This window comes from Meleagris gallopavo, chromosome 1 (assembly GCF_905368555.1).
Source record: "Meleagris gallopavo chromosome 1, MGAL_WU_HG_1.1, whole genome shotgun sequence".
Classification (NCBI taxonomy): Eukaryota; Metazoa; Chordata; class Aves; order Galliformes; family Phasianidae; genus Meleagris; species Meleagris gallopavo.
In genome coordinates, this window is record NC_139404.1 from 15651892 (window position 1) to 15664655 (window position 12764).

General features: G+C 40.1%; 1 protein-coding gene across 4 annotated transcripts in view; it reads left to right on the forward strand.

The window, feature by feature from the left end:
• GRAMD4 (GRAM domain containing 4) overlaps positions 1-12764 on the forward strand; it is a 78020-nt gene that overhangs the window by 40436 nt on the left and 24820 nt on the right. For all 4 annotated transcript variants that reach the window (XM_085217664.1, XM_085217673.1, XM_085217669.1 and 1 more), the window contains exon 4: positions 7212-7332. In XM_085217664.1, the coding sequence (XP_085073790.1) occupies positions 7212-7332 (121 nt within the window). The remainder of the gene's footprint in view (positions 1-7211; positions 7333-12764) is intronic.

The window sequence follows — 12764 nt, forward strand, 5'->3', positions numbered from 1 at the left end:
TTACCCAAAATGTGTTGACAGTGGTTGTGAGAAGGTGCCAGAAGCCTGGGAGGCCCAACCCAGGAGGATCCCATGCTCCTCTGATGCCTTCTGTGGGGCCAGTTGATCTCAGTGCAGCACTGTGCTGACAAAGATAGATTGTTTTTGGTTTTGAAACTTGCTCCCTCACTGCCTCTGACAGATGCTGCCTACACATTGTGTTATGTAGATACAGCACGCTCTTCCTTCTGCATTGTTTTTTTTTTTTCTTTGGCTGCCCAGCTGTGCTTCATGAATTGTGAGGCTGGAAGTGACTGAAACCTTGAGCGGGGCAGTGTGGACACTACACTGTGCCTGTCCCTGTTGTATAACCAGGCTGGAGATTTTAGGAGCTCTGTGTAGAACTTGCCCTTCCCTTCTCAGTTCAATAACACAGAAGTCTTGGAGAGTCTGCAGCTATTCCCGAGCCAGGCGTTGAAATGTTTATAGCCTGATTCATTTCTTCTGCCAAAAACATGGAGTGAAAACACTTCCTGCACTAACGACAACATTTTTCACAGCTCTCTTCATTTTAGATGGATCTGCAACTCTTCTGGCATTTTTATTCTCTGATATTTCTGAAATTCACAAAGCAGTAGTTCTCATGACTTTTAAGCTGACAAAAGTGTATCTAACAATAGAGAACTTCACAGTGGATGTTTCGAGAGTAGGATCTCAGTGAGCTGTTGATTTTTGAGATAATTGGCATGTTTTCAGGAAGCTTTTTAAGTTAGAGCCCGTTGCAAAAGTGAAATGCTCCTGTCTTTTCTGTGTCTATTATAATAAAGCTCAATTGAAAAAGCTGTGTGTAAATGTAAGGTAACTAATTAAACATTAGCATAATTATTCTGTTCCAACTGTAGTAATGACATCTCAGTTCTTTCTAACATCACCTGCTCCAAGTGGGATGCAACAGGAGTGGTGAGAGAGGAAACCACACCACTTTGCATAGATGTTGTTGAATAAGATGTGCTTTTTTTAAATTGGACTTCCTCGTTATGTAAGACAGAAGAACACTTTTACACATAACACAAAATTCTGGTACTGAGATGAAGAATACCACACTCCTGAGCAGCAGGATGAAAGTTCAGGCTCAGCCTTTGCTGTTGCTGCTTCTGGATCAGCTCTGCCTTCTGTCAGTGCAGAGGAAGTCCATGCCTCTCTCTCAGTTCCTGTAGGCGTATGCTAAGAGATTCAGAAATTGGTTCCCCAAAGCTATGCCTATTGAAGATACTGGAGAAGGAGCTTTGCCTTAAAAACCAAAACAAACAAAAAAACCCCACCAAAAACAGTAAATGGAGGTATAACATAATGACAAAAAAAGGAGAAGGGGGAAAAAAAGAGCAAAAGGAGAAAGGGGGATTGTTTAACTGCCAAATTTGAGATAGGTTGGCTTAAAGCGAGCTGGCTTAGCTGTTTCTGAAAGTGACAGGTCACTTCAGTTTGTTTACGGGTAAACTGGACTGAGCTGGAGAAAGATGATGAAAATGTGCGTGTGTTTTATTCTTTCTTTTTAAATATTTAACTGTTTCATTTCTCCGCTCTTAACAAAGTGCCCATACAGAATCCAGGAGGAAGGAGAAAAAGATGTGCGCTAGATAAACATAGTCCATTTTTAATGTATCCTGTCTGCTTCTCTGGCTTCATGAGACAGCTGTATTCCCATTAGAAGATCTTTTTCCTCTTCTTTCTGCATGAAAGACTCTTTCAAGCAAACAGGAGGGATGTGATCACAAAGGAAAACCACTGAATTAACAAAGCAAGGCATTTGCAAATGGAATAAAATGAATAGCTCTTCCTTCCATCTTCCATCTTCACTGACTTTTTTTCCCCCTATCTTATCTCATTAGCATTTAAGTGTCTTACTACTTGCCATCGTGCATAGTCCGGTTGGATTTAAAAAAGAAAAATGTTTTTATCATTATTTTTCTTCCACATATCACAGACAAGGTAGTTCAGCAAAGATCAGCTGAAGATAAAATAGTGCAGGGGAAGTTTTGTAGGACAACGTGAAAACAGGTTTTTGAGGCAAAAGGAACGAGAATTCTTTAAGAGTAGTTAAATACATGGAGAATGCATTTCAATCCTTGTGCAGTAGTGTCATAGGATCACAGAATGGCGAGGGTTGAAAAGGACGACAATGATCATCTATTTTCAACTGCCCTGCTATGTGCAGGGTCACCAACCACCAGACCAGGCTACCCAGAGCTACATCCAGCCTGGCCCTGCATGCCTCCAGGGATGGGGCATCCACAACCTCCTTGGGCAGATCATGAGAGGTCTTGGATTTTTTTTTGTTTGATTCGTTCTTGAATTTGTTCGTACAAGGGTTTCTCTGCTCATCTAGGACTCCTCACCACTGGATGTCTCATGATTAAAAAAAAGCAAGCACCAAAAAACAACCCAACGTGACAAAAATTTTACTTTTGCTGTATCAAATGTTACTGTGGCACTGACTGCTGAATGTTCCATTGTTGAATCTGAGCCCTTAAATGGCTCTCTTTTGTTCTAAAGAATGCGTTCACTGATATTTTAAACTGTGCTTGTAGAAAGAGGAAACTGTAGTTGCAACATACTGGAAGTATGTAGATTGCTCCAAAAGTAATGCATCCTATTTATTTCCATGAAGATTAAAACAGCTACAAAGAGCACAGTAGCACTATTTGACAAAGCAAATTCTCAGCTACAAAGCACTGTTTTTCAACATTATCACCACCATTAGCTGTGCACTTTGCCCAAGAGCCTGCGTGCCATGCTCATAAAATTCTGTACCAACTTGTAAGCTCATAAATTTAAGAAGTGACTTAAAGACAAAGGGCAGCTAATAAAGTGAAGCCGCTGGAACAGTGTCTTAGTCAACTCCTTTTCTTTCCTGAGCATCTCTCATGCGAAAAATTAGACTGTCTTGCACTGTCTGTTATCAAAAGCTAGTACGTTATTTGAAGTCTTATGGATAGATGTGTGGTAAGGCTTTAGAGTCTCCATGGCTCTCAAGTCTATGGTAAAAAGCACAGAAGCCTTTGGGGAGGGGAGGGAAGGATTCAAAGGAGAACTGGTAAATAATTAGTTCACACTTCAGCTGTATCCTTTTATAACTGTGGATTGGGAACTTGCCTCCACGATACAAAATAAATTACAAAATCACCATAAAAAGTAGGAAAAAAAAAATGACCTACCAACCAAAACCAACCTAGGCTAGTGAGTAGTTATTTTTTTGGTGGGTCTTTCCTCATCTCTACTTGTTGCTCAGACAGCAGATAGTGTTCTTAGAATGTGGCTTTGCTTTATGACAAATGATGAAGTACTTCCACGTCTTTCACTATGCCACTTATTGCTGGAATTCAGGATAAAGAATAAAAGCACTTCAATGTCTATGACAATAAAAATATATGTATTTTCAGATTTTTAACGATTTTGTCTGCTATGTTGTACAACTGGCTTACCTGGGACACACTTAAAACTCTGGCTGTCTGTAGGAACTGGGAGTCAGGCAAAGGCAGAAGGTGCATGTGTTGGAGAGAGCTTCTAGCACTGGTGCTGAGATCCACTTTGGCAGTGTGTTGTTGAGATTTAGCATGTTCATTACCTATTAGACTGCATACTTGAACTCTAGTAATTATTCAAGGGGTTAAAGGGAGATTTGCCATAATTAACATAGACGTTAGACGTAGCAGAGTTATTTCTGTCTTATTAAGCACTGGTGTTTCCCCATGTAAATATGGCAGGATACATCCAGTGCTATTTGGCACTTCTGCTATTTTAGCTTTGTCTGATTTGATTTAATGCTGAGCTGACGGTATCCATAAACACCAGTTTACAGTATTCTCTCTAGGCTCTGCTCTGGAAGCAATTTTTTCTCTCTTTGTCTCCCAGGGAGATTTTGCTGCATACCTGTAGGCCTCCAAAGGAAAGCTATTATGTAAAATAGCAACTGGGAGTCTCCCTAATCCACCTCCAATCCCCGTATTAAAGGAAACATCCGCTTTACTGCACATGCGGTGTTGAATTAGAAAGCCAACTTACTGTGTAATGCCTTCCCAGCCTAACATAGCATCTTCTTTTCCCAAATATTACTTGGTTTTCTTTGGTCTCTCTGAACTAGATATCTGAGTATTTATGGGGTTTTTAGCAAAACGTTTCTGTGTATCCTGAGGGGGAAACTGATTTTTTTCAGTAGCTGTAAGGGCTGATGACATGGTGGGGAATTATAGCTGCATTGCAATGAAATACTGGGTATGTCTTTGAGTGATTGGGTGAGAGCAACTAAACTTCTGGAAATGTTAAATCTTTAAATTTAGATGACTGACTCCTTGCAGACATCTGAAGCTCATTTGTAGAAGTGCAGTGGCATCCAGAAACTTCACTTTACTTGGAGATTCCTTAAAGCATTTTTGCGGGTCGCACCTCCATGTCAGAGCCATGCCCCGAATCTCTTGTAATGCCATATACAGCAGGAGGCTGGGAGCTGTGACTGATGTGCCTGGGAGGGAAATGGATTAATCTTGGACCTGAAGCACAGCCTTCTTTGTGTGTATCCCTTTGGGGTGGTGGGGGAGAGAGAGCACTGGACTTCGGCTGTCTGAGGACAGACTCCAAGGAGTGCACTTCTCTCATCATCATGGAGAATACATATCTAAAGCTCAATGGGAAGGCATGGTATTATCTTGTGGGCTCTCCTCTAGAGGTTGTGGGTTCTGGTGTTTATGGCCAATTTGGTAGCTTTGCAGGAGGAGCACCTGGAGCTTGAGAATTTCAGTTCAGTTTAGCCAAACTGTAGATTATTTCAGGGCAGAGAGCATGGAAGAACAGCTTTTTTTTTTTTTTTTTTTTTCTTTTTTTTTCCTTTTTTTCCTCTATCGTCTGTGGTTTCTGTTGCTTAGCAAACTTGGAGTATTTAACTCACCAGACACGGAGATTTTACGACACCAGACCCGCACTGCTGCCAAAGGAGCAACAAATGATGCTTTAAAGAGTGCAACAGGCCAGAGCTGAGGTGGATTTAAATTGCAAAGTTGCATACTTGACAGTTAAGGAGTACTATCAGATGCTGTGTTTTTTGCCTTGTTTTATAGGAGTTCTGTCTTGTTCATTGTGCACCCTTTTACTCTGCCTCCTTTGCATAAAATAATTATCTGGCTCTTCTTGTCCTCCTAGTATTCAAGTTTCTGGGTTTTGTTTTGTTTTTAATAGGATGAGACACAGTACAATAAGAACAACAAGGATTACAAAAGCTGGAAGATCTATGTAGGCTTTCAAGAGCGCTGAGGTTAATTTATACTACTTGTGGTTTTCTTGTGTACACAGAATGCTTATTCATTTCCTCTTTTTTTCAGTTTTTATTTTTCAAATACCTAACAAAGAATTTTTTTCCCTTTAATGGTCTTGAGAAATTAATCTCCCCTCTGGAACTTTTGTAATATTGCACAAGCTCCAGTGTATTTGAATTACAAGAACTGCGTCCGTTCATCTGAGTGCATGCTCTTGTTATGCAGCAGTGCAAACTCTTGAAAGTGTAGGAAAGGCTAATTGCAAGCACAGTTTTCTTGCTGGAATTAAAATTGCTTGTAGACATGTAATTAGAAGCAGCTCTGTGTAAAGATGTGCCCTTATGCCTGTGTCTTTCTCTTTATTTACAGGGGAAACAATCCCTGCTGCAACAGCAAGAGCTTCCCTTCTGTATCATATCATAGCATACTATAGTCTTGAGAATAAATTTGGAGTTTTTTTGCTAGAGGATAAGTTGACTTCTCTGCTCTATGTCTTCTTTCTGGGGCTGTTAACAAAGCATCAGTGGTGATATGACAGCACACTCCTGTTTGCTGGAATACAACCTGTAGCCTCCCAGTGGAACACATCGTGTTGTGCTGTTCTCTCACTTCATATTTTTCTCTCCTAATTCTGTGCTCTAAACCTCTTTGTGTGGCAGGAATAAGGATAATCTACCACAATCTAACTGGCACAGCAGATAAAATGATGGGAGATTCTGCAGGAGCCCCTTGTGCAGTGGGGGCAGAGGGTTTATCAGATCTTCTGAGTACTTGCGGTGGGAATTCTGACCTCCTCAAGGCACATACTGATTGAAGTGACAAGGTTCAGATATGAAAACTGTCAGATTGACCACAAATTTACAAGGCTATATAAAAAGAAACAGGAGAGGTTGCTATAGGGTAGAACATAATCTGTGACTCGTGTAAAACTGTAAAGCTTGAACCCCTGTGTCTATGGTGATAGTAGAATTAGTAAGTATTTCTGTTCTGCTTTGCTGTAAGCTTGAAATACACCTGCTGTTCTACTTACTGCCAAGACTGAGCTAAAAAACTCAGCAGCCCATAGAACAAAAAATAGAGTAATTTTGACATTTAAAAAAAGGAAAGAACAAAAGAGATTCCCAGTCTCCTTCTTGTCATGTCTCTTGAGTGCCTATCTTGGCAAAGCGATTGGTGACAGCAAGTCTGTTGTAGCTTTAGACTAAAATAAGATCATGGCAATGATACTGTCAGTGACAAAAAGCAAAGCTAATTAGCCACAAAAAAGTCTTATGCATAGTTGATAGTTCATGAAAGAGAATATGTATATTTGTGTATATATGGGTGTGTTTATACATACATAATTTTTTAATCAGGCACACTGTAACCTTGGAAAAAAATAGAAACCTGAAGTCAATTCCTCATCCCATAATCTGTTCTCAAAACTATGATGTACTCAAGTCTGTAAAAATATTGTCGTGTCAGTTCTTGACAGAGAATTACATAGCATTGGAGAACTTTATGAGTGTGTGTTTGTTTTTTCCTACTCTTATACATGGGAGGAAAAGGAGGAACTGATTTTTTTATTTTTTTTTTTACATTTTATGTGCAACAAATAGCCTTTCCTGCTGATTATTTCTTGGGGGAATAAAGGATATGTCAAGCCGTATTTAGCTAAAGGTAGCTTGTTCCGAAGGATGTATCTGTAAAGGAGAACTTTGAAGTCATTTTTCTACTTGCTTTAACAGTTTGAATGGAATGTTTTGTACATGGTATACCTGTGCATTTTTTGTGAGGTTATTCCAGATCTCAATTATTTGTTTTTTATGGTGAACATATTTGCTGTAGCCCAAATGGAAACAACAAGAAAACAAATCTTATTTGCCATATTTAGGGTTTATTGTTCTTCAGGATAACTAAATCTTTTTCTTCTGTCCTACTTAACAGAGGAGGAACTCAGGAAGCTGAGAGAAGAAACGAATGCTGAAACATTAAGGCAAGAACTAGAAAAGGAACGACAGAGGAGGCTAGAACTAGAACAAAAAGTTAATGAAGTACTTAAAGCAAGGTAAGAGAAATGTCTTCACTGTATAGCTGAAAGCCACTTGAGGTCTCAGACTCTCTGAATGAGGAGTTTTGGTGAAAACATCAATTACCAGCCTAGACTCACTTAAATGAGTAATTCACAGAGAGAGGAGCTGTGTTTTCCTGTAAAAGTACATCAGGAAGCTGAGTGATGAAACAAAGACTGAAACATTAAGGGAAGGGCTTTAAAGAGGAATGGAAGGGAAAGTGAAAACTAGAACATGAAGTCAGTGAAGTACTTAAAGAAGGGTAAGAGAAATGTCTTTGCTGTATAGCTGAAAGCCACTTGAGGTCTCAAACTCACTGAATGAAAGTTTGGGTGAAAATATCCATTTCCAGTTTAGACTCTTAAAATAAACGAGTGGTTCACAGAGAGAGAAGCCGTGCTTTCCTATAAAAGTACATCTTGTACAGAGAAGTACTCCCATATTACTTGACCATACGTACTGTCATAGCAACAGAGACATTCTGGAAGTTGTCTGGTTCTTCCTATCACCATCTCTGGGGTCTGACCTACGTGGAACTATCAGCATGCACTGTGTGATGCTGAATGCCGTAGCCTGTGCCATGCTGATGGATATATGTTGCCTCTTCAAACACTGTCATCTCCTGACTGCCCAGTTAGTGCTGCTCCTCTTCTGGTGAGTGCAAGGACATCCCAGCATCACACCACAGTCCTTAGTGTGTGGGAGTAGCTGAAATTTGAGCCTTCCTTGCCACTGCAGTGACGAGTATGTCCCTCCCCATACTCCTAAATTTGTACAGCTTTGAAGACATTTCTCCTGATGCTACTAAGCATCACATTTGATCATGTCTCTTCTTAGTCTGCCTTTCTGTATGGAGACTTTAGATCTTAAACTATAACAGATATTTGGTGACCTTGTTGGTCTAACCCGCTTGCCTGCATTATCTTTCTCAGCATAGCTAAGGTTGCTTGGCTGAGTACTTGGAGCTGTGGTTCAACATCAACTACTGTCATCACTAAATAGTGCAAGCTGAGTTGGTAATTGTGCAGAGTAAACGCTGCCAGCTGTTTACAGGTTACAAGCAAGAACAAACTGGCAAAACTTTTTGCTCTGGGTATGAGATTTCCAATGCTATACAGACTTCACCTGCTACTTTCTGCAGTACTTATCCTGAGCATAAAAATGCTTTTATGGTTAGGCCAGCTGCCCTTATGCCCAGTATTCTGTTGAAGGGGGGTGGGAGATGTTTATGGAGAACATGTGAGCTTAGTTGCTTTCAGTGGTCTACCTCCGTCTATAGTATCCAGACCCTATTTGCAGGCCTGCTATCAATGAATTTATTTATTCCATATAAGTAAATATATATTTAAAATGCCAGTGCTGTCTACTACTGGAAGCTATGGAAGTAGTTCAGAAGTTCACTATTAACTACAAAGAAGCAATTGTGGGGCTTTGTTTCTTTAACACATTTCCTAGTGCCTCTACTTACAGAGTTGAGCTATTCACAGAAGTGAATAACTGTTGAGCATTCAGCTTAAGTATTACTCTTGGTCACTTACTCTTCTTTTCTGCAGACTGTAGAGTTCCAGCTTTTCCTGTGTTTCCCTTTCATTGCTTCAGTTACTATTCTTTATTTCTTCTGTCTTAAGATGAAAAGTCTGTGTTCACACTGTAGGTTCATCAAGGCTTTTATATAGCAGATGAAATAGGCATTCCTTCTTACTCTCAAAACCTAGTATAGTATTAGATTTTTTTATTTTGGCTGATGCTTTGTCAAAATCCATGCAGGATTGGTGCATGTGCAGTTCTGACCCAAGCTGTATGCTTAGAAGGGGCTCCGTGAGGTCCTTGCAAAAGAGCCTTGTTCCCAAGCCACTCCTATGGTCATGCACTGGGAATGTGACCTGCATGGTTCTGTTTTGGGGGATTTTTTCTGAGATTTTATGGTTGCTCTCAGAGCTGCAAAGTAAGAGATCGTTTTTCACCTCCTGTGGTGGTTGGCTTTGCTGCATGCACATGTAACTTCCATTTAGTATCTGAAAGACTGAAGATTCATTGTTTGAGTGAACTGCTGGGGACAGTGGAAGAGGGACAAACTTGGAGCTGTCCGCATGCTGAGAATATCTGTTTGCTCCATAACAGCATTATAAAGTGTGAATGTTAGTAGGTAAAACTGATGCTTCAGGGCATCTTTTTGACTGATGTGCTACCTGCTGTGGTTCAACCAGGCAGCACCACACAGTCATTTGCTCACTCCCCTGCTTCCTAGTGGGATAAGGGAGAGAATAATAAAAAAAAACACCACAAAGTAGAACTTGTGGGTTGAGATAAAACTATTTACTGAGATAGAGAAAAGGAAAATAATTATCACTATGTATGTAAAAATGTGTATAGCAAGTGATGCACAAGCAATTGCTTATCATCCCCCAACCGGTGCCCTACTAGACTCCCTAGACCTACTAGACTAGACTAGAGAGAGATGAACTCCCACCACCTCCAGAACTCCTTCCACTTGATGTCATATGGTATGGAATATCCTTTTGGCCAGTGTAAGTCAGCTATCCTAATTCTGTTCCCTTCCAGCTCTTTGGGCCCTTTGCTGCAAACAGCCTTGGCCCTGTACAGCACTGCTTAGCAGGCAACTGTAAGCAATGGTGTGTTATCAATATTGTTTTTCTTCTAGAACCAGAACATAGCATTATACCAGACACTTTGAAGAAAACAATTCCATCCCAGCTGAAACTAAGCTGAAACTACTTTGAAGGTGTTTGAGATAGCAAATGCCATGTGCTTGTAGCTGTGAGTACAGTACTGGTTGTACCATCAACTCTGGCCCTTCGGTTTTCTTCTGAGAGGGGAACACCTGGGTTCATGCCCATCACAAAAGGGGGAGAATTATTCCATTCTTACTTTGAGTTCTGAAGAAGAACAAGGACTTCCTCTGTAGGAGGTGCCCACCATCCTGTGTGTGGACTTGCTCTTTTCAGGAAGCAATGGGGGTGTCCCAAGGTCTGATATTGGCCAAATATGGGTCTGACTGTGACTTGCAAGTATGAGCGTTTTATAGAGAAAAGAGCTTGATCTTTGTTTATCAAACTTTTGGGCTTTCTTTCCTCTCTCTCTGTGTTTTCTCTCCGACTGTCAACATCTGTTGTGTTGGGCTGTGGATAATAATAATCAGAGAAAATCTCTAACAAGTGTGCCACTACTAAACTAATGTGGCATGACCTCTCCACCTCAGTGCTGTATTCCCATTTAGATATCTTAAGGATTACACTAGCCCTTTGAACTTGGCTTGCACTTGAGGTTTAGTTCAGCCTATTACCCATTTTATCCAAGTCTTTTTCTGACTCATGTTGCTAACTTTTCAATCTTTTTGGGACAGACATTTATACAACAGCAAAAAAATATATTGAAACTGCTTTCCAGTTTACACTCAGAAGAAAAATTGGTTTACCTAGGCTTTTTGTTATACCGTGCTCATTGTGTGAAATTCTTTTCCACTGATTTTATCTGTTTGCACTTTACTATAGGCATTTTAAAATACCTCTGTTATCACTGCAGGCAGAGTGTTGACACAATCAAGCATACAGTAGGCTAAATATATATCTGCTAGCAACTTAATTTTATTAAGTGAATTTGCCTTGGAAAGTCACTACTTGTACTTACATCAACAAAAACATATTTGCCCAAGTCTCAGTTATGTTTCCATGTCATCTTCAAGTAGATATGCTTATAAAAATGTTTGCATGTATCCTCTTTGCTTGCAGAAGTGAACTACTAATGAAAAACAAATCAAGCTGTATTGTAAGGAGAAAGAATTATTTTAGCTATTCCAGTATTCAGAATTATATGTGAAGCAGATCAATACATGCAGCTGTATAAATGCATGCAAAGTGTTCAACAAGGAGAGAACAATGAGTTAATGACGTATTTTTTTTCGTGTAGAGCATGGGCTTATTTCATCCAATTGTTTGTAGGGAGGAGTGGAAGAAGGGGATGTTTAGTTGGATTTGTTTGTTGCAGTGTTCATTGTATGTCTGAGCATTCAGAAAGAGGCTCTCGGCTGAAGTTTTCCATAGACGCTTTGAGACAGCCCAGCATTTGGTGCAACAGCTGAAGCCAGTAACATTTTACTAGTGGAACAATGCATAAATAATCTGGAATAGTCTTGTGTGAGTAATGCTTGTTTAGTGTAAATTGTAGGCTGTTGCTGCCTTGTTTTACAATTTGTTTCCAGCTCTGTCACACAATAAAAAATACGAAGTACTGTAACAACACTTACCAGCAAGCTGTGTCTTATATGAACCTTTTAGTAGTAACATTGTGAGCTATTTTTAAGAAGAAAGAATAGACAGTGGTTTGACATAAGCCACCATTTCTTCTGGACTGTGCATTTTTGTTGACTAACTGGCCCCTTGCTGAATGGCATCATCTTCCACGCACGCACTGTTTGGAGCATAGTTGGCTTTGTCCCTTGAGAAGATGCTTTGCATGACGATAATGAAGATAGCTGTGAAGGCTGAAGACTTTCTTTCTCCACTGGAAAGGTGCCTGTCAGGCTAGGACTACACACAGCAAGAAACTGACACGCAGGTCAGAAGTTCGGCAGTGGTACTGCACTGGGATTGCTAACAAATCCAGCTTGCAGAACTGTCCTCATTATTTTTAACTTATCAGCCTGTCACCAAATCTACTTCTGAAGTACCTCCTGTGTTGGCTTTTTTGTTTGTTTGGTTTTTTTCCCCTCTGGTCACAGACATTTAGATGAGATCTTGCACAACTTTGAGTTGATAACAGTTGTTCTGAGAGCTTTTATTTTGTTCCTGAGAGTACAAACTATACTAGCCATGTAAAATGTGGGAATATCTGTGTGGGAAGGACAAAGCGTCCTAAAGTATTTGGTGTATTTTAATGGGAGGGAAATGGAAAATGTGAAAGTATTTTAACTCAAGTATGTAACAGCCCCTCTGGTTGAGATGCCATGTATATCTGACTGATTTGTCTTTAAGCTGAGCTGCGAAAATACCTCATTTCTGAATAATATTTATGTTTCTGTTATTGGAAGGTGCTTTCTGTGGAAGTGTGTATGTGTCTGTGCTTCTTTGAGATCCAACAGAGACATAACTGGCTTCACAAAAGCTGTCAAAGGAATGATGATGGGTTTGTGAGCTCAGTATTAGAGCTGGTCTGTAGGAAGAGTACTTTGCACATGGCTGAGAGCAGCCCTGTAGCTGTTGTAAGGCTGCGTGTAATAGGTCATGTAGTTTTTTGGAAAGATTCTTTTGATTCACATTCAGTTCAACTCACAGCTGTAGTCAAGGTTAAAGACGCATAGAACCAAAATATATAGATATGATAAACGACCAGCAGTTCAGCATCAAGGTTCCCTAAACATTTGGGTCATATGGCTACGAAAATAACAGTTTGGCACCATTCTGTGTGTTTC